The 21845-nt window shown below is 49.5% G+C and overlaps 2 protein-coding genes across 4 annotated transcripts in view; one reads left to right on the top strand and one right to left on the bottom strand.

Annotated features, from left to right (window-relative positions):
* LOC116950706 (endoplasmic reticulum aminopeptidase 1-like) overlaps positions 1-9815 on the top strand; it is a 41273-nt gene extending 31458 nt beyond the window's left edge. For all 3 annotated transcript variants that reach the window (XM_032968685.2, XM_032968686.2, XM_032968684.2), the window contains exon 19: positions 753-9815. In XM_032968685.2, coding sequence (XP_032824576.1) covers positions 753-896 — 144 coding nt within the window. In that variant the 3' untranslated portion in view covers positions 897-9815. The remainder of the gene's footprint in view (positions 1-752) is intronic.
* A 70-nt stretch (positions 9816-9885) lies between these two features.
* On the bottom strand, positions 9886-21605 carry ARPIN (actin related protein 2/3 complex inhibitor). The gene is made up of 6 exons (XM_032968745.2): positions 21305-21605; positions 14980-15055; positions 14180-14312; positions 13106-13312; positions 10970-11136; positions 9886-10287 (listed from the first exon to the last, which is right to left on the bottom strand). Exons 1-6 carry the CDS (start codon positions 21394-21396, stop codon positions 10282-10284), a joined length of 681 nt encoding a protein of 226 aa, XP_032824636.1. The 5' UTR covers positions 21397-21605; the 3' UTR covers positions 9886-10281.
* Positions 21606-21845: the final 240 nt, after the last annotated feature.

The raw sequence follows: 21845 nt of genomic DNA, 5'->3' as shown, positions 1-21845 counted from the left end.
CCTTAAAAGTGCTTTGCAATGCATGCATTGTGCCGTTCACTTATCCTAGCAGTTAAAGGGGCGATGCAACTTCGCAACAAACAGCACTTGATGGTACGTGTCTCGGCTGCGGGGTCGCCAGGTTTTGTAATATGAGTCTGGAGCTTTGTTTTTGGGGGGAAAAAAAAGGCTTTAGAAGGACCGCCAGGTGCTACATCGAGGTTTTATTGTCACTTGTTGGTGAGATGTCACAATGATCTCACTGGAGAGCCATATCAAGTGATGAATTTTAAGTTTTCTCATGAACGAAGCTTTAGCCTTAATTTCGGACAGCCTCGAACACACAGCTAACGTTTCTATATTAAAAATAACAGGTTAGGTGACGTGGTTATAATGACTTCCTGCATATCCTGACGTTCTCAATCTTGTTCTGAAGATGCTTGACAATATTTTTTTAACTGAAACGTATTTAATCGGTAGTGAGAATTGTATTTCAACTCACCCGTGAGCTAAAACGGTAATAACTTGAGCGTTAAACGCTTGTACACCACATCACAATTTAATTTGGCTGCATAACGTGGGTCCGATCCTTATGTGGCCTTACCCAATTTTTTTTACGACTCAATATAATAGTCTTGAACTGTTTTTTTGTTCTGCATCATCAATTAATGCAACTCATACGGGTTGGTATACTTGTGATCGTGCTGCGTGCTGTCGTGATGCGTCTGACCCAACAATTTGGCGAGCGACACTAATCCTCGTGCCGGCCACAGGTGGAGGAGTTTGTGGCGAGCCTGCGCGACAGCAGCGGAGAGCTTCGCGTCTTCAAAGAGGCTCGCGACACGATCCGCGCCAACCACCACTGGCTGGCGACCAACCGGGTGGCGCTGCACAAGTGGCTCACAGAGCAATCTTGAAGGTCTCTTGGCGGTGGCCGCGGTCCCTCGAGGTGTCCGACGATCGCCACCCGACCGACGTGCGGCACCCACTTGACGTCGAATGGAGGCCGCAAAATGCTTTTTCCCCCCCCGCCGCACGGATGGGATAGAGTGTCTGACTAAGCGGCTACCTCCAACGCTGCCATAACCACCACGACGATGCGACCCCGTTTTTGCCGCTCGGTAGCCACGACTCGGTCTGTGACCTCGCCCGTGGCCTGCGGTCCGACCCCACGCCCCTCGCTGTCCCTGCCTCCCTCTCGCTCGCCGCGCTTGCCCAGTCGCACCGATGGCCGCTTGCCTGGCGCGTTCTCGGCGAGTCCAGCTAACCGTGAGAGAGGCCGTGATGAAGGTGGGAATTTGCTTACAGTGACTCCTGCCACTACCCTATAAACAAAGCCATGTTTGACCTTTACCTCCCAGCAGCTTGTTATTTCTGGGCTCCTGTACTGGCAGTCGATCGCGCACCTTCGGTTTGTAAACTCGCAGAATCTAGAGCACCATGCTCTTAAACTTTGGCCCCCTCTCCCCCCCCCCCCCGATTTGACTCGCTGCTTGTTTTACTTTTATTTATTTACCGCCCTTAGACTTGTGGGCCGGGAGGCCCTCGTGCGTTCTCAGCTCGCTGCACCGCGCGACTCAGGAAGTGCACCTCGTTACAGGGGTCTTGCAAAGCGGGCACTGGCTTTTAATTTGGTGTGGGGCAAGCTGCAATGCAAGTTGCTGCCCGGGAACTCTGCACTGATCGCTGGGCCGTCGTGAAAAATTATAACGCTCCTGAACTTTTAGAGATGCTAATAAAAAAAAAACTCCTTTTGAATTAGCAAGGCTGGGGTTTAGTGGTGTCCCGCTCGCTGATCTTCTGAGCGTTGGGTTTGACGCCGCCGAAATGAGCCGTGGAGATGTTCTTGAGTAAGCTCTGTTATTGCCCTTTGCACGTTTTGGGCCAGAATTCAACCAATTACTACGATCAAACACTCCGGGGTAAATTGCTCTCTGGGCCACGAGTTTGTGGCGGAGCTACATTGGTAGCCTTTCCCTCCTGCGAGAGAGTGCTCACGTTAACTCCGCGCGGGATGAAGTTGCAAAAAAAATGTGTGGGCACAGAGCATGCCGCCTTGCGGAATTTACGCGTGGTGTGCTCCTCCGTATGCATAATGCTCTTCTGGTTTTTGAGGCCCCCCATTGGCTTCCAGTGAACTATTAGGCAATGCAGAGGGCAGGGGAATTGTAAGACGTCTGTAAGTGTAATACTAATCATGTACATTCAGTGCTGTGCATCCAACGAGTGCTGAGCATGCGCTGACAGTGCCGTAACGATGTCAACACTGCACACGCGGTGCGTCAGATAATGTGGTTCTGTGCGTTGGTTGGCCACGGCGACTGTGGGAACGGCGCGGTTTTTGTCTCAGGTGGCCGTGGGCTGAGTCGAGTGGGAGCTCTCCGGACACTTGCAGGGCACCTGCTTGCCAGTGTGGGCGAGGGGGGGGGCATGATCGAGATACATGGGAGAGAAAGAGAGAGAGTTGTCGGTGAGCACCGAGTTTTTGCTGCCCACCGCACAGGTGTCCCCTGAGCTTAACCTACTACAAATGTCCGCATAAATGTCCGGCTCCATGCGGTCCGATAATAGCAGGTTTGTTGTCCGCTGTTAGTGATGGCGTCCTATTGTATATTAGCCCGCACGTTTGCGTGGGGTAAAGCTTAAGCGCGGCGCAAGCGATGTGGATTTGGTATAACTTCCGTTCTAATAGGCCTCTAAATCTAAAATTTGCTTTTCGTTAATATTGTGCAAGGGATGTAATTTGTCGTGAGCGTTACCGCGAGCAGAATTCGCGCTCACTAAAGCACTGACGTGACTTGGCGGTCGACTACGTTGAGGAGGGGGGTGGGGTGTGATTTGATTAAGCGAATCAAGCCGTTTGCCGTCTCGGAGAAGATTTTAATGGCGAAATCATTCACAGAAAAATGCGATGAGTTGAAAGGCGTGAATCGGGGAAATGGGAAAAAATGCCTCCCTTTGACACGTCCATTATTACAAACCCCGGTCCATTGCGCTGACGTGTGACACAGAAATCTCAACTCGGAGGTGCAAGGAGTTTCCCAATGGTACCTGCTGGGCTACTGGCAAGCAGCCATGATTAATTAACTGCATAAGGTTTGAGCAATGTACAGTCGTAATTCCTCGTACTGCGCAGTGGATGCGATCCCGGAGAGCGCCGTGTAAAGCTAACACGCGTTAGGCGAGGACTTACCGTGGCGCGAGGCGCCTGGCGATGACCACCATCTTTTGAAAACGGCGGCCTGTTGAACGTTCCGAGGTGTACTCCCGGAGAGTTCGGGGTCAGAGTGTTGGGAATGCAGAATGGTGGGGACGGTGTTCCGGAAGTGACCTCGGCAAGAGGACGGTTTTTTTTGGTTGTTTCATAAATGTTTTCTGTCCGACGTGACGTTCGGGAGATGGAGCGTGACATGGACGGACAACTTGTGAATTATAATATATATGTAGCTCTCGTATACAATAAACACGGCAAGTATACACAGGTCGCATAATACAGCAACTCCGCCCGTGCAAAAAAAAAAATCCCTTTATTTTATGCCGCGCATATTTTAACAATGAGGGTAATTGCTAAGACTGTGTGCGCGCGATGCATATTGGGCGTTGGTTGTTATAGCAGTTGGGGGGGGGGGGGGCGCACAATGCCTGCGATGCAGAAAGGGCACGCACGTGTATTGCCTTGGAAAGACTTGATGTGGGTTTTCATACAAATTTCGCCGTGTCTGTGGTTTTAGTTTTTTGGTTAAACTTGCAACCCCAAGGCGGGTGTCAAGGTTAACCCCTTATCCAGTTGGAAATGGCACGTGTCTTTATATATTTTTTTTTTTGCAAACGATTTCTACGAAAGCTAGAAACAACAACTTCCACACACCCCTTGCCTCCCCACCTACCCGCATGCGCCTGTTATTGTAAAGTGATGGCGGCGCTCCACGGGTCAGCGGTTCTACGAAACGACGTCCACACGCTCTCGAAGCATTGGGATGTGACCTTGTGCACTGGCAAGATTGGGTAAAAATGCTCCACTATTTTTCAGTTAAACTTTTTTTTGTTGACAGCACCGCCACCTGGCAGTGGTTGGGGGTGGGGGGGGGCAGAAAAGGGAACTCAAAAATTATATATTTTTTTTAGCTGCAACAAAATATAAATAACAACCATCGCGGTACTACGAGCGTGGAAACGGTCGTCATGTGGCCATGAAACCTTCAGGGGGGGGGGGGGAGGGGGGGGGTCTATCAGTTCCCCGTTAGCGAGCGATGGTCTCGGCTCATTTTACCGCCCGGCTCGCTGGGAGGAGCGTCTGAATGTTTAAGCCAGCCGGTCCTCGCTTTGGACGTTTGAAGAACTCGGGCTTTCATGTTCGCATGGAGCTGACGGACCTCCCGTGCCCCCCGGTTGGTCAAAATGCGCCACTCGCCACAAGTCCCAGTCGGGGCTGATTTAAGCACACATGGTGTAAATAAATAAAAAATTGTATGAACCCTACATAGTATCTTTCGCTAGGATGGTCACTCGTGTGACCTTGGGTTTCCAGTCCAAAAGAGAAACACCCCAATGAGTTAATTTCAATATCTGCAGGGGAGCTGCTTTAGTGATGCAAACATAGGATCTATCATTTATCCTGAACGATTGGTTCTTTACAAAAAAACGCGTGTCAGTGTTGGGTGCACTCGCATTTGTTTAATATTTATAAGAGTACAATCACTGAAGACGATACTAATGAAATTATGTTTGTCTTTCTATTTGTTGGATTTTTCCTAAGTTTTAGGCGGCATTTTTTTTACTGCAACTAAAAAAGCAGTACCTGTGTTGCTTCACTAAGTTATTCCTCGACTGCTGAATGTTCAATCGATTAAGTAGTTGTGGGGAAAAAAAGTACAAGGAATACCTTTTGTGAACTGTGCAAATGTGACGAGCACGGGGTCTGAAGGTTCTGATCGGCGGGCACTGTCGTTGGTGTTGTCCCACAATGCATCACACGCATGGTCGTCGCTCGCAACGGACATCGATTGTTGTGGGGGGTATCTGTTTTTGTGTCTCCATTGCGCCTGTGTTTTGAGATGTATGGGTTCAAAATGTAGCCTCGGGCGCCGCGCATGATGTGTGTGTGTGTGTTTTCGCCTTTCGATTTTTTGCTTTGTATTTTATACACGTGCTGCGGATGGGAATCGGGGGAAGCTGATCGGTTGATGAACGAGCGTTGTACTTGCACCGGGTACAACCCAATGTGAACAGGAATCGTCATCGTGCTCGGTTAAAGAAGTCCGCCTCTTTAAGCGAGCAGGCAGCGATGGTCGCTGAGGTTTCTCTGTGTGCCAGGAAGCTGTACAACTCTTGTTGTAGGTCTTTTTTTATCTCTACTTTCCAGCGGGCCACATATTACAATTGCCGTGTGCCGATGGGTCAGGTAACATCATGTGGTAGGACACACGACGTCACGACGTCACGACGTCATATCCTGTACGTGTGGCCACCGATCCATATACCTCACGTCTCTAGGTATCTCATCCATTGGTGTTATCTCAATGTCATCTCACTATCGTATCTCTCTCAGTGGGCCCTTAGCTCTGGCAGTCCACAACAAGAGCCTTCACGGACCACGTGACCAGCCGGCTGCCAGTTTGAAATTCCGAGCTCCTTAAGACTTCGACTCAAGTTTGGGATTTTCATTTGGTCACATTTGCGTATTTCTAGTGTGCGTGATGAACCGGCTCGGGGCACCCACTGAACCAGGTCTGCCACGGTTCGGCTCGCCGTGGGAACCCCACGGCACCGCTGCGTCAGAGCTGTCCCGCTGGTGGCCGCAATGAGCCCACGGCCAGGCCGATTCCCTGGGGCGGGGGGTGGGGGGGAAGTCCCATCTATCCATCAGATCTTAATTAAAGACTTGACACTGAGAGCGGACACTTGCATGCGAGCAGTACATGGGACTCGGTGGTGACTGAATGTAGAGGCTTGAATCACGCTTATACATTAGCTTCTAGGCATGTAACAATTTCACCCCTTTCGTGATTGGTGATTCATCATGAAGTGGGGGTCACAATTCATGAACTGATTTCAGTTTGTTCTGTTTCCTGTCTTGTGTGTAGCGTCTGTCTCGTACGTTCTGTCTCATGTTATATATTGAATTCCATGAGCCTGAAGGTAAAATTTGCATTTAATTTGGCTACATCGTTAATTGATGAGTCCACTCGCGGTTCTAGGCGTCTATCACGAGTGTAAAGTTTCATTTTAATCGAAGAATCGTTACATGCCTAATAAAGAGAAGTCCTGGCTTATGGCCCAAAAAGCCACGGAGCATGCTGGTCACACCTTGACAATATTGTGCGTTTCCCCCTTTCGCCTGCACTTCCTAACATGACAGATTCCGTGCTTAAGGACGGTTCTGCCTGCGGCTTTGCACGTCTCCTTTATTTGTCGCCGTGGTAGTGTGGGTATCGGGTAAATGCTCTGCCCTTCCCAGGGTGGAGTAAGGAGCCTTGGCCGATGTCCCTGTGTGGGAGTCCTTGCACTCTGCACACGCACGAACTGTAGATAAACCACTGCTTTCCCTAAAAACATTTGTTGCAGCCAATCACAATTAGATTTCGAGACTCGCAGGGTACGGAAATGGGTGTATTAACGGGTCCGCCATAATCATGTACGGATAAAATGATGGTTGGGGTGAGGTCTTGGGATTTAGTTTGGGCCACTGATTGGCTGCAAGCGGTATTTTTCAGAACACCAACAGAGTGAGGGAAAAACGTATTTGATCCCCTGCTGATTTTGTACGTTTGCCCACTGACAAATGATCAGTCTATAATTTTAATGGTAGGTTTATTTGAACAGTGAGAGACAAAATAACAAAAAAAATCCAGAAAAACGCATGTCAAAAATGTTATGAATTGATTTGCATTTTAATGAGGGAAATAAGTATTTGACCCCTCTGCAAAACATGACTTAGTACTTGGTGGCAAAACCCTTGTTGGCAATCACAGAGGTTAGACGTTTCTTGTAGTTGGCCACCAGGTTTGCACACATCTCAGGAGGGATTTTGTCCCACTCTTTGCAGATCTTCTCCAAGTCATTAAGGTTTCGAGGCTGACGTTTGGCAACTCTAACCTTCAGCTCCCTCCACAGATTTTCTATGGGATTAAGGTCTGGAGACTGGCTAGGCCACTCCAGGACCTTAATGTGCTTCTTCTTGAGCCACTCCTTTGTTGCCTTAGCCGTGTGTTTTGGGTCATTGTCAAGCTGGAATACCCATCCACGACCCATTTTCAATGCCCTGGCTGAGGGAAGGAGGTTCTCACCCAAGATTTGACGGTACATGGCCCCTTCCATCGTCCCTTCGATGTGGTGAAGTTGTCCTGTCCCCTTAGCAGAAAAACACCCCCAAAGCATGTTTCCACCTCCATGTTTGACGGTGGAGATGGTGTTCTTGGGGTCATAGGCAGCAAGCCTCCTCCTCCAAACACGGCGAGTTGAGTTGATGCCAAAGAGCTCCATTTTGGTCTCATCTGACCACAACACTTTCACCCAGTTGTCCTCTGAATCATTCAGATGTTCATTGGCAAACTTCAGGCGGGCATGTATATGTGCTTTCTTGAGCAGAGGGACCTTGCGGGCGCTGCAGGATTTCAGTCCTTCACGGCGTAGTGTGTTACCAATTGTTTTCTTGGTGACTATGGTCCCAGCTGCCTTGAGATAATTGACAAGATCCTCCCGTGTAGTTCTGGGCTTATTCCTCACCGTTTTCATGATCATTGCAACTCCACGAGGTGAGATCTTGCATGGAGCCCCAGGCCGAGGGAGATTGACAGTTCTTTTGTGTTTCTTCCATTTGCGAATAATCGCACCGACTGTTGTCACCTTCTCACCAAGCTGCTTGGCAATGGTCTTGTAGCCCATTCCAGCCTTGTGTAGGTCTACAATCTTGTCCCTGACATCCTTGGAGAGCTCTTTGGTCTTGGCCATGGTGGAGAGTTTGGAATCTGATTGCTTCTGTGGACAGGTGCCTTTTATACAGGTAACAAGCTGAGATTAGGAGCACTCCCTTTAAGAGTGTGCTCCTAATCTCAGCTCGTTACTTGTATAAAAGACACCTGGGAGCCAGAAATCTTTCTGATTGAGAGGGGGTCAAATACTTATTTCCCTCATTAAAATGCAAATCAATTTATAACATTTTTGACATGCGTTTTTCTGGATTTTGTTGTTATTCTGTCTCTCACTGTTCAAATAAACCTACCATTAAAATTATAGACTGATCATTTCTTTGTCAGTGGGCAAACGTACAAAATCAGCAGGGGATCAAATACTTTTTTCCCTCACTGTATTTCTCACTACGGCAGACCCGCAAAAGTCAGGCTGAGAGTACAGAATACTCCCCCTGTCCCCAGCGGGGTATGCATCTCGCGCTTCGCAATCCTGGTCCATAGAGCCAGTGGGCTTCTTGTCCTTGTATTCTGTGTTTTCGTTCCTGCATTTACAAAATGAGTATTATAAAAGTGGGAGAGGCAATACAATATCAATTTTTGCGGTACTTAGGGATTGAAAGTTTATTTTGTGACTAATTGTAACATGGCTTCAGGATTTTTTGCTTATGTTTTTTTTGGTGTAATTTTGGTTATAGCTTTAAGTTGTTTTTGGCATTGTGATTTGTTGGCCATAAATTGTCAGTGGCATTCTGGGTAACGGAGTGCATCGTGGGAAAAATTAACACTTGCGTCATCTTCTCTGAAGTGGGATGGCTGTGGAGTTGGTGGTTGTGGATTCTGAAGTCAGACCCTGGAGAGAGTTTCAACCAGAGGTTAATTCACCCCAACTGCTGTCTTCACTGTACGGGGGGAATCCATTTATAGATACCACACTAACATAACCGAGGCAATGACACCGAGAACATATCATTTCAAAGACTCTACATGTTTGCCCACCATCCTCAATCCTTAAACACCCCTCCGTAACATATGGAGCCATCGCTTTCACGTCGCCTGTTGAGAAGGGATTTCAGGTTGCTGAATGAATACATAAGGTCGCAATCATTAAACACAGTGCTTACCACAAATTAACCACAATACGTTGCTGATCTCAAGGAGCATAAATCATCACGCAAACTCCGGTGGTCATCCTCGCAGTGGTGGCTTTTGGCTATAGCCATCGAACAAAGACGGTCGTCACTGCATCGTGCCGTTTCAGATGCACTTCTGCGGCCATCTGGAACGCTCCTCCAATATTAGGAAGCCACTGGAGCTACGCACTTTTAAATCATCATCCAGATTGAAAACTCATTTTTTCAGAACCGCTTTTTGTATTTCCTTTGTTGTCCTTCCCCCGCACCTCCGATGGGCACGGTTGGATGTCTCCTGTGCGAAAGAAGTCCTACAAGCAGCAGGGTCACGATAAATCAATGGTATCTATAAATGGACCCCCCACCCCCGTCCTGTGGAAACGCACTCGGTCCACTTTCACAGTGCATTAAAATTGCTCGGTAGCAGTCGGGCGTGGTGAATCGCCCCGTCTCGTTTGGAGTCTTGTCGGCGGTCGTGCACACGCCACGACGCTCACCACGCGTGTTGCTTTGTGTGCCGTACACTGGAGTTGCGTTTTTCTTCACTGTTTTTTGCCCGCCTGCGGTGCGCCCCGTTCGTGAACACTTAAGCGGTTCGTTTGCTTCGCAGCTCCCAACTTGTGCTACATCTTACCGCGCAGCACGCCCGCATTTTTAACAGATTTCCCGCCCCCCCCCCCCAAACAAATGAGTAGAACTCTACTCGGCATCGTACTGCAAGGAACCAAAGTGTTTGTAGACTCCACAATGCAAAGGTCATTAGAATACAATTGCAATAAAGCCTTTACAAACTTGATCTCAAGTGTCGAGGTATTGAATTCCACACGGAGATACCCGCAAGAGATTTGTGAGCACAAAACCAATGGTTTGGAATGGTTGATTTTTTTTATTTATCAAACAAAATGCAATTGTATATATCATTTTTTTTACAAAGTAGCTTAGAGAAAACGCGGGTACATAGCTTAAATGGTGGAATTACAGCAGGGAGGGTCGGGAGATGGTCATTTGAACCCAGTGCACATGCCTCGTGTAGGCGAGAATGTGACAGTTCCTACAATGTGGACAAACCCGGGGCCGGCAACATTCCCTGATGCTGTGGTTGCCGCCAGATGCAACATAAGGCAAGTTCTTGCAGGAGGCCACCCTGAATCCCTGGCATGGTGAGCCGGGAAGATTCGTGGAAGAGGAGACACTTGGAAACTTCTGATGGAGAAGAGTAATGTGGTGTTCACTTCCATCTCCTTTGAGTAGCGACGGCGAGGTCAGTCCTGTAACATGCACAAACGATGGGAGATTTAGTTTTGGTGGTGTTTGCGCGCATTCTCTGATGTTCTGGTTTCTTTCCACGTGGGAAATACGATTCAAAGAGGAATTGGGCCCAACATCCCAATGCAGGATCCTCCTGATAGAGAATTCTAGACTTGGTGCGGCATTCCTGAATTTGACATGAAACCGGCGACCTGGGTCCGATTCCTGCCCCTTCGGCTCACGTGGCGAATGATGCTGAACCACTTCTCTATCCCCACCTCTATCCCCTGCACCAACTTGCCCTAAACCTGCACTTCCGATTAGCACGGTTAGTAACGTCTGGTGCTAAATAAGTTCATACATCGTGGTAACATGGTCAAGCAAGCCCCGGGATGGAAACATCGTGGGGAGGCCTTAATCCAGCAGTGTAGTGACAATGGGCTGTATTTTATTTTTATTATTATAAATCCCAGTCGGGGTTGACTACCCATCACCGTGAACGTCGCCAATCCTAGGGGATTTGTCGAGTGAGCCTGCACCCCCTCGGCGTAGGAAGCCCAACACGGCCCCGCAGATTGGCATATTGGCTCCAGGGACCAACCACCTCCGATTCGCGCGGTTTGGCTCCGTATGGTACGAGAGGAGCTCAACGTACACACGTCTCCTCCCCACGCCGCCGCTCCAGAGACGCGCGTCGCTCACCCACTCGTCGTCAGCCGCCCCCTCCCCGTCCCCGCTGGCGCCGGGCGGCGGAGCGTCCAGGCCGGACTTGACGCCCAGGATCTTGTCGGTCCACGAGGCGCCCGCCGCCGCGTCGCCCGCGAAGTTGCAGCGCGTCACCGTCCCCGCGTCGACGCGCGCCAGCGAGACTGCGCGGGCGGCAAGCCGGGGGGGGAGAACGGGGCGAGGGTCGTGTGGGCGACGAGGCGGGATGAACCTACATCGTCATCGTACGCGAGTTTACGCGTCGTGGGTTTCTAACGAACTGTTGAGGTTGGCTTTTGAAAGCTCTCTAAACGATGTCACCCCATCAGCCCCTGGGTTATTGGTGCTTCGCTGGCTACACCCCACGGGTCGTCATCGGTGACGGGTCCCGGTTGATTTATCCCAAGCTGTGCCGAGGTGTTGCTCTCTCTCTGTCCTCTCTCTCCCATGTTTCTGTGCCCTGATCACTCGCCCCTCTCACAGGGCACATTCGCAGTTAGTGACGCTCCGATTTCAACTAAACATTGTACATGAAACTGCACCGTGGTGGTCGAACAGCATCGGTAATATTTTCATGTGACCTTCGCTGCATTTGAGGCGCAGCGAGAGGAATTGCCCCTCCACATCCCTTCACATCTCACGGTGGTGAGATGTTAACTTCCTCGCGTGGTATGCAGGAGGACATGGGTTCGATCCCGACACCTGAAAATTTGAAGTTTTCACGTTCTCCCCGTGGTTGCGTGGATTTTTCTCCAAGTCCTCTGCGTCTTTGGTTTTTCCCTCCACATTTAGAAGCATGCGTTTACAGTATTTGGCTGCTATAAATTTGCACGTGATGAGCCACTTAATTGAGCTATCATTTGTCGCCTGGCCGCTTCTGAAATAGAGCTACACAGCTCAGTGGGCCTTACCTAGTCAAATAAACAATAGTTTATATTTATTTCAGTCTTGTTTTAGCTACTGCTGTTCTATTTACAATGGCCATCAACCCTCTCGCCAGGTACTCTTTTTAACGGGTTAATATCTTGCTCGAGTCCCTCACACAAAAAGGTGTCGGCTCCTCGGTTCAAGAATTTCATCAAGCGTGCGCGGTTGGTTCGGAGCGGGATACATGGATCACAGGCCCGAGTCTTCGCCCCGCACCGGTTCAATACAGCCTTGAAATGGACGTCTCCTTCAAACAAAACTGTCGGGTAGTTGTGGAGGGCAGTGGATGTGGTGCGGTCTCATTCATCTTAACTTCACGTCTGTATAAAGCGCCTTCTCCGAGGCGCTTTACAGAGAAAGAACGGTACAAGGCGTGAGTGTGACGGTGGAGATGAGGTGAATGCAAGAGATGAGAGGAACCAATGGGGGTGAATCTGACAATGCGTGAATTCGGTGAAAGTGAAATTGATGAATGGGGTTAATAAGTGAATGGGGTGAATGAGTGATGGCCACGTCATGAGAATATGAAGAGGGAACAGCAACGGTGGTGGTTATGAGGGGGGATCAAGGGGAGGTCGTGGGGTGAGCTTTGAGTGAGGAGCGGAAACTAGTCAACCAAGGTGACCGCTTAATGTGGAGGGGGAAATTTGTTCCAGTGAAGGGGGGCGAGCAGAGAGAGAGAGACAGCGTGGATTGAGTGCGAGGAGGAGGAGAGAGACAGCAAAGATTGAGATGTAGAGGGCGAGGAGACGACATATAAAGATACAAGCAGCCCTGCCCACTGTGAGCCGCGACTGTATTCCACTCGCTTTGATATTGCAGTCATTTCCACGATCGTTACCTCGTGAATTTGAATAAATCAGCCCGTGGGCCGTGAAGGCCACGTGTGATGTCACCGGTCCCCTCCTATCACCGTGCACTGTCAATGTGCACGTCTTGGCTGACATCGGAGCGTAACTCTCCGTGAATGTTTCTTGCCAGCCTTCTGCCCCCCGCCGTGGTCCCTCTCATTTATAGAGTGGCCTAAGCTGGAGTTGCATTTCGACGCGACGTTAATTGCAACCATCGTCAACGCGGACTGCAGGACGGACCCAGCGCCAAGTGCACACCGCACCCGGGCAGGCTCGTCCCCGCTGGACCACGTGGGCCACTAACGCCAGAGCGCACCACACGCCAGGCCAGACCAAGACGGAACAGCTCACGCACACACGAATGGCGAGTCCCCGCGTGTCTTGATCCGGATCCGGTCTCCCAGCTCCAGCTCTGTTTTTTTCACGTCGTCCTCGGCCACCCAGAAGGGCAGGGTCCCCTGGGGGCCGTGCCGTCCCACCACAGAGTCCAGCTTCGCCTGGGCCACCGCGCGCCGCAGCTCGCTCTCCGACAGCCGGTCCGTCTCTCCCTTAGCCTCGCACTCTGCACGGTTGGGGCGACGGTTGGAATAAGGGTGCGTCATGCTGGCCTTCGTAGGCACTCGCAAACAGCGCTTGCCCCGACAGCCTGTTCAAGGCCACATGGGGGGCCACAGCGATCTGACGAAAGTCTGGAACAAGCGTTGCAGTGACTCCACTGCCACTTCGTGGCGAATGGTGGCTCCTGTTGTGTACGTGTGTGGGGGAGTAGTGGGTGACGTCACGTCACGCTCGCCCTCGGAGAGAGTGGCGCCGCAACACGTGTACGTGTGTGGGGAGCGGAACGGTTCGGGCGTTGCGCTACCAACACGGAAACCCCAGCTCGATTCCCGCTCATGGCCAACACCAGTGACGATTCTCTGAACTGGTTTTGGGCCTCTCCGAGGTCAACTCAAATGAGTAGCCACTGGGGAGACAAAGGCGACCGGGCGTGGTGCTGGCCACCCAACCCCTCGTGTGCCGTGCCGGCCTTCATAGGTGCTCGCTAACAGCACTTGCCCCAACAGTCTGTTAAGGCTACACGGGGGATCTTTGTGTGTGCGCGAGCGCTTGTGCAGCGGTTCACACACTGTGCTACGCACCCAACGACCCAAGTTTGATTCCCCGCTCACGATCAACACCAGTGACGATTACATAATTTGAACGGGGCCGGGGCCTTCCTTAGATCAACTCAGCCTCAAATCAGTACCTGGCACGGTGTATAAAACATCAGCACAGGGGAGACGAAGGCGGTCGGGCGCGGTGCCGGTCACCTACCACCTCGTGCGCTGTGCCTGCGCTCATAGGTGCTGCTCGCGACTAACGGCGCTCGCCCCAACAATCTGTTAAAGGCTACACGGGGGATCTTTGTCTTTGTTGTGCGCGTCCGCACTGTAGGAGGAGAAGAGGTGTCCCGTGCTGACGAGCCGAGTCTCGCTGAAGTTGGGCTCCAGCTCGCGGCCGCCGGTGTCCCAGCACCGCCGGTGGGCTCGCTCCGGCCGCACGTGCAGCACCGAGTAGCGATGCTGCATAGCGGAGACAACAGACAAAGGGAGCCCGTGTAGCCTCGAACAGGGTGCTGGGGCAAGTGCTGTTAGTAGCAAGTAACAGTACCTATGGAGGCCAAGGCCAAGCACGGCGCACGAGGGGGTGGGTGGCCAAAACTACGCCCCAGCCGGAGACTCGCACACACACGCAGGCCACTCCAGTTTTGCCACGTTTAACCACGGGCATGCTTTCTCTGCTGCTGGATTAAGGCCTCCTCTCCATAATGATGCTGTTTATCTCCACATTTCAGTGTCCTGGAAAGACCCAGCTGATGTATGATGAATGCACCGACAACTGCTTAAATATAACCTGTCGTCCCGACAGGTCTGTTCCTTTCACCTGAAGGCCACTTGTGTTGTGGCCGAAACGTCGTGAGAATATTACTGTGTTATTTTATTTTATTAATTTATTATTTTATTCTCATTCTACGTGACTTTACCGAAAGAACCAAAGAAGATGAATCCTTGCAGTCACAAAAGCATTTAATCGAAATATAATCATGTCATTTAGCATTTTTTTCATACTTTCAAAATTTAGTCTTGCTCCTCGATGAAACGCTATTTGATAGAGGACTATTCTCATTTTTATAACCTGGCGATCATCGCAATTGCACCAATGGTCATCACCCCGCGAACCGCCACGCACCTTGGCTCCAGCAGAATCCAAAATCACGTGACGGGAAATCTCTCCAAGGATTCCCTCCAGCAGTACCCCACTCCCCCTGAAAGCAACAGACAGACGGATGGACCAATGAGATACACTCAGAGGGATGGACAGACGAAGTGACAGACGGATGGACCAATGAGATACACTCAGAGGGATGGACAGACAAAGTGACAGACAGATGGACCAATCAGATACACTCAGAGGGATGGACGGACGAAGTGACAGACGAAAGGACCAATGAGATACACTCCGACGGATGAACCAATGAGATACACTCAGAGGGATGGACAGACGAAGTGACAGACAGATGGACCAATTAGATACACTCAGAGGGATGGACAGACGAAGTGACAGACGGATGGACCAATGAGAATACACTCAGAGGGATGGACAGACGAAGTGACAGACGGATGGACCAATGAGATACACTCAGAGGGATGGACGGACGAAGTGACAGACGGATGGACCAATGAGAATACACTCAGAGGGATGGACAGACGAAGTGACAGACAGATGGACCAATGAGATACACTCAGAGGGATGGACGGACGAAGTGACAGACAGATGGACCAATGAGATACACTCAGAGGGATGGACAGACGAAGTGACAGACGAATGGACCAATGAGACACACTCAGAGGGATGGACAGACGAAGTGACAGACGAATGGACCAATGAGACACACTCAGAGGGATGGACAGACGAAGTGACAGATGGATGGACCAATCAGATACACTCAGAGGGATGGACGGACAAAGTGACAGACGGATGGACCAATGAGACACACTCAGAGGGATGGACGGACGAAGGGACAGACGGATGGACAGGACAGGCTGATGGGCAGAGACAGACAGTTGCCCCATAGCCGTGCTTTCCCTGGCCAAAACGACACCCACGGCGTGGTGGCACGTGTCGTGACGGGTACTACAAGATCCGACACCGTGTCCGGCCAGTGCTCGCTGAGCTGATCTTTTCAAGGAACATCAACCATCTCTCGCACTCTGGTCATCCTCACAGCGGCGGTTTTTCGCTAGCCATCGAACAAAGATGGTCACCCCATCGCGCGCTTTCAGATGCGCTTTTGCAACCGTCTGGAATGCTCTTCCTTCTATTCGGAAGCCACTCGGAGCTATGCACTTTTAAACCTAAATTGAAACTTATTTTGTTAGAACTGCTTTTTGTCTTTAGTCTCTTGTCCGATAAGCACGGTTGGCTGCGTACGGCGCGAAAGAAGTTCAGCATACATGCGTGCCAGGAGCTCAGTGATGGCACAATCTTCCCATTTGCCTACCAAGTGCTCGGTCACGGGCATGCGTGCCACCACCCTCAGCCGGAATCCATAGAACCAAGTAAACGTTACCATGCAATCCGACAGCAGCATTGGGGAAGACACAGGGAGTGTTGTTCCAGGTCTGGAGGCATGCATCCGTGGCCCCTGTTGCCCAGTTCTTGGCCTCAAGAACACCTCAGGTCTCAATGTGTGGCCTGTCTGAGGACTTCCAAGTTTCATTTAAGTCGGTGAGAATTCGAGAGATCATTCACGGCAGTGACTTGGGTCACCGACATTACGAGAGCAACAGCGTGAACATAAGTGCAGCAACACGAGGAAGTGAATATCAATAACTGACATCAGCCAAGAGGATCCAGCCTTGAACGGCCTTCACACAGGCCGCGATATGAAAGGTTCCAAGGCATTGATTTCGTGGACCCTGGCTTTGAATCAGAGACTGGATGCACGCTATCAGATTTCACAGGGATAGGTGAGACGTTTCATATAACAGTGGTCTACAATTTTTTAGACGTTGTCTGCTTCAGAGATGAAGTGTGCTGTTTATTATGGATTTGAAGTGCTGAATTCAAATATGACAATTAAAACAACTGATTGGCTGCTGTTCCCAAGATATTTAAGTTTTTACATTTTACGTCTATATTGTGTAGATAGTAGAGTTTTGCTCATAAATTGTAACCCTAGGTCTGTTCATGTGTATATGGTTGCTTTACATGATAACATGTCACCTGGCCTGTTCATGTAACACAAATCAGCAAAAGCAAAAAACTATAATGTATATATAAGAACATAGTTTAGTCCTTATTCAGTGTCTACTCTGCGCTTCTTGGCTTGTCTCTTGCATTCATTAATGGAGCACCTCTTGTCACTGTCCAGCCATAGTCTGCAAGCATTGATGGGCTCCATTTGCCCTGATAGCGTTTCTCCATTGTTGCAATGTCCTGGTGAAATCGCTCGCCATGCTCATCGCTCACTGCTCCGCAGTTCGGTGGGAAAAAATCTAGATGAGAGTGCAAAAAAAATTTCTTTAGTGACATGTTGCAACCAAGGCTTTTGTATGCCTTGAGGGGGTTTTCCACCAATTCCCTGTAGTTGTTTGCCTTGTTTCCGAGAAACTTTGTTGCCACTAACTGGAAGGCGTTCCATTCCGTCTTTTCCTTGCCACGCAGTGCACTGTCAAATGCATCACCTCGAAGACGTTCACGAATCTGAGGACTGACAAAGACGCCTTCCTTTATCTTAGCTTCACTTAACCTTGGACATTTTCCACGGAGGTACTTGAAAGCTGCTTGTGTTTTGTTCATGGCTTTGACAAAGTTCTTCATCAGACCTAGCTTCATGTGTAAGGGTGGTAATAAAATCTTCCTTGATTGAACAAGTGGTGGATGCTGAACACTTTTCCTCCCAGGCTCCAATGACTGTCAGAGTGGCCAATCTATCTTGATGTAGTGGGAATCTCTCGCACGACTATCCCATTCGCAGAGAAAGCAGCAGTACTTTGTGTATCCAGTCTGCAGACCAAGTAAGAAAGCAACAACCTTCAAATCCCCACAAAGCTGCAACTGATGTTGGTCATAGTTTATGCACCTCAAAAGTTGTTTCATGTTGTCATAGGTTTTCTTCATATGGACTGCATGACTAACTGGAATTGATGGCAAAACATTTCCATTATGCAGCAAAACAGCATTAAGACTCATCTTCGATGAATCAATGCACAGTCTCCATTCATCTGGATCATGACCGATGTTGAGGTCTGCCATCACACCACGGATGTTGTTGCAGGCTACAAGATCACCTTGCATGAAGAAGAATGGGACAAGATCCTTTTGACGGTCACGGAACATGGAAAACCTAACATCACCTGCCAGGAGATTCCACTGCTGCAGTCTGGAGCCCAACAGCTCTGCCTTGCTCTTGGGTAGTTCCAAATCCCAGACAAGGTCTTACAGTTCACCATGTGTTATAAGGTGTGGTTCAGAGGAGGAGGATGGGAGAAAATCTGGGTCATGTGACCTTGATGGTTTAGGACCAGAAAGTTTCATTCTGTTCCTCTTCCTCGTCTGACTCAAGTGAGAATAATTCTGGTGCATCAGGAACCGGCAGTCCTTCTCCGTGGGGTACTGGGCGTATAGCTGATGGAATGTTTGGATAATGCAGTCCACTTTTTCTTGATATGATCTATTGGCTCTCTCCAAATCATTGGCACTTCAAAAAGCATAGATTACCTTTTCCTGTTCAACCACTGGTGAAGATTTGTTGCACAAGTGTTGCAGCATATGTGTGAGGCCCACATCTTATCCTGATCTCCAATTTTGCAGCCAAAGTAAAGGTGATAGGCTTTCTTAACCACAGTGGCTATACTGCGCTTTTGTGATGCAAAAATCACTTCACCACAAACATAGCAGAAGTCACATAAAAAACAACAAAAAATAAAAAAGAGTATGGATACTTGCAGTCACGAAAGCTTTAAATCTAGAATAGCAGAAGTCATCTGCTTTGTTCACACAAGTATGAAGCATCTCTGCTCACTTTGGCTGAACAGAAATGTGTCCCTTTGCAAAATCAAACACTGACAAATAAGAGAGCACGACACTGCATGATTTCTAGAGCTGATAAAGGGCATTGTTCAGCAGAGGGATGTAAGCCTACTTATGCTTGCATCATCCATGACTTCTAGGAATAACACGATGCAATTCATATCGTGTATGATGCAATACCAGGTTCAGATTGCGTCATTCATTGTTTGCTCAAAAAGCAAGTACTGTCCAAACCCAGTCATAGATTTATTCATAGATCCTGTCAAATATGTATTTTAGTTCTTTCTGGTTTAAATTGAGATCCCTTCCCTTTATAACTCACTTATCCTCCGCCATTCCCAAGTCAAGGGTCGTATATACTGACAGAGTAGCATATCAACAATTTTAAGCATCATTCTCAATGACCCAGAATTAGTAAAGTTGGACTACATTCATTTTGGCTGTACACCAGTGTAATCGGACTGCATTGCGTCTCAGCTATTGAGTCCATAGTTCTGGGTTTAGAAGGAAGTCAAATATCGCTGGGCTGGGTTTGCTAGCATGCAGACTTTACAATTGTGGATGACGCCTGCTAATGTGGACTGTTTTGAGTCCTTAGCACTGGACTTAACAAACAGACAACACCGCATCAATATGTAATCACTAACCACACAACAGCGTTGGGCGAGTTTGCCTAACATGGGCCCCCCGTATTCAATAATGTTTGGCTAGCATCATCTTCATGTACAGTACAGCCCTTTTGTCAATCCACTGCTGGATGAGGGTCTCGTACACCGTGGGGGTAGTTTGACCATACTTCACCACGCGGGTCAGTTCGTGGGTCACACAGAATACAATACATGAGTTTAGCTGCACCACCCGCTGCTGCCTACCACGTGACCCCATTTCCCGCAGATAAACGTTGTTGGTGGTGGTGGTCACCAATTCAGAATTGGAATATTTGTACTGGAGGAATCTGATGAGCTATAAAGCTCTTTTTAACCGATGTCCAGTAGGGCGGGTAAGAACGTTACAACAATAAAGTCCAAAAACACAACATTCTTACAGGAAAGGCAAACGAATCACCTAAACACAAACAAATGAAACTAAACCACCCCCATCCTACCAGGCAAAGCCCACTGTGGTGTTAAATTGTTTTTCAGAAGCCACCAGGCCACAAATTATAGCTGAACAAAGTGGCCAATCGTGTGGAAATATAAAGCAGCTAAATAATCTAAATAACCTCAATGCGTGTTTCTAAACGTGGAGGGAAAACCCGGAGGACCAGGAGATAAAAAAACTCCACGCGACCACGGGGAGAGAGACACGCAAACTGCAAATAAACAGCAGCAGCAGGCGTCAGAGTGGGGAGGATGATAACGTCACAACCACCGTGGCGACCCTACAATAAACTAAACAAGTTCACATTGCACCAATCACCAAGCGCTCGCCAGGCCGAGCTTCGCAGCGATGGCTTTCCGCGTGGTTTGGTCATGGACAGAGCTTGTGGGTATGGTTTACAAAATAGAGATTCACCTAAACATTGTGGGTGAACTTGTGGAGAGGGAGATTCCGCACAATTCGGGGGGGGGGGTTGAGTTGGATCCCATGGCACTGGGAGGGAGGGAGGGAAGGCGTTCCTCGCGGAGATGGAGCGATACTATCGGCTAATGGAGAAAATGACGAGATACCAATCTTGGCAGCGGTACACATTCACAATTAACAACTAAAGAAACGCGACACGTTCGTCAATAACGCCGACGTTTCAGACAATAGCCCCGCTTCATGGCATATAAATGAACTAGGCGGATAGTTTAATTTAAAAAAAAAGATTTATCCACATCTCAGTCTCACACACGCACACACAGCTACCGGATTATAAGACGCAAACCCAAACTTTCGCTCTAAAATACCTAACAGGAGCAAAGTGCGTCTTATATTCCGGAGAATCCGGTCCTGTTGTGGGGAGGGGGGGGGGTGATTACATCATCGCTCGCAAGGCTGATGATGATGCCCGGGAGGACGTCCAACGCTGAGACGGAGCGATGGATTCAACTCGTGCACGTGCCAGGAGGGATTATTGTTGAGTGGTTAGCGCACTGCGTTACGGTACCCGGCGACCCGAGTTCGATTCCCGCTCACGGCCTAACACCACTGGCGGATATCTGAGCCGGTCCTGAGTTACCCGGTGCGGTGTGTTAACAGCACTGGGAAAGACAAAGGCGGTCGGGCGTGGTTGTGGCCACGCCCCCCCCCCGTGTGCCGTGCCGGCCTTCATAGGTGCTCGCTCACAGCACTTGCTCCTACAATCTGTTACAGGCTATACGGGGGATCTGTGTTTTGTTAACAAAGCACGACTCGAGGTAGGCGACAGTCGCGGCGTGGTGGGGGAGGAGACCTTCATCCAGCAGTGGATCGATCACGCTCACGGAGATGATGAACGTATAACAATGGGTGGTTCACAATAGCCATCGCCAGCACCGACCACCGCACCACTCACTGCTCAAACGCGCTTGGCTCCCAGGGTCTGGGCCACGTCTCGCTGTGCAAGGGCCTCGCTTCCAGCTTCTTGTTGTCGTAAATGCGACTCATTGTGCTGATCGCACTCTCGATTAGATTCGCTTCCAGAGAGTGAATCAATTAGATCACTCGGCACCGCCTCGCCAGCATTGGCGGCTTGAGAGTCTCGGTGAAGGTTTGACAACTTTTTGAAGGATGATGAAAGTGAAGGTTTACTACGGCAGCTTCTCTGCAAGCTTTGTGTCTTCCGCGTGTGTGACGTGGCCAGCCACGATTTAAACCCCCCACGCCCATTCACGGCCAGAGTGCCACGCCATGTGGCTGGCATTTGCGTTAACTGAATTAGCAATTCGCAAGATTGTTATATGATAATAGGTTTTCCCCTTTTTTCTGGCAACAAAACAGGTGTTAAGATGTTACAACACCAAACTGAATCCTTTTACAAGGCTTCAGGGGAAACCCCATTCTCATATTTTGATCCTGGCAAAAGAGGTCCAATGAGGATTGTTATAATTTAGGTA

This window comes from Petromyzon marinus, chromosome 40 (genome assembly GCF_048934315.1).
Source record: "Petromyzon marinus isolate PM22_M1 ecotype Great Lakes invasive population chromosome 40, UKy_Petmar_22M1.pri1.0, whole genome shotgun sequence".
Lineage (NCBI taxonomy): Eukaryota > Metazoa > Chordata > Hyperoartia > Petromyzontiformes > Petromyzontidae > Petromyzon > Petromyzon marinus.
Note: the sequence above shows the minus strand (reverse complement) of the source record. Positions and strands in the feature narration are given on the sequence as shown.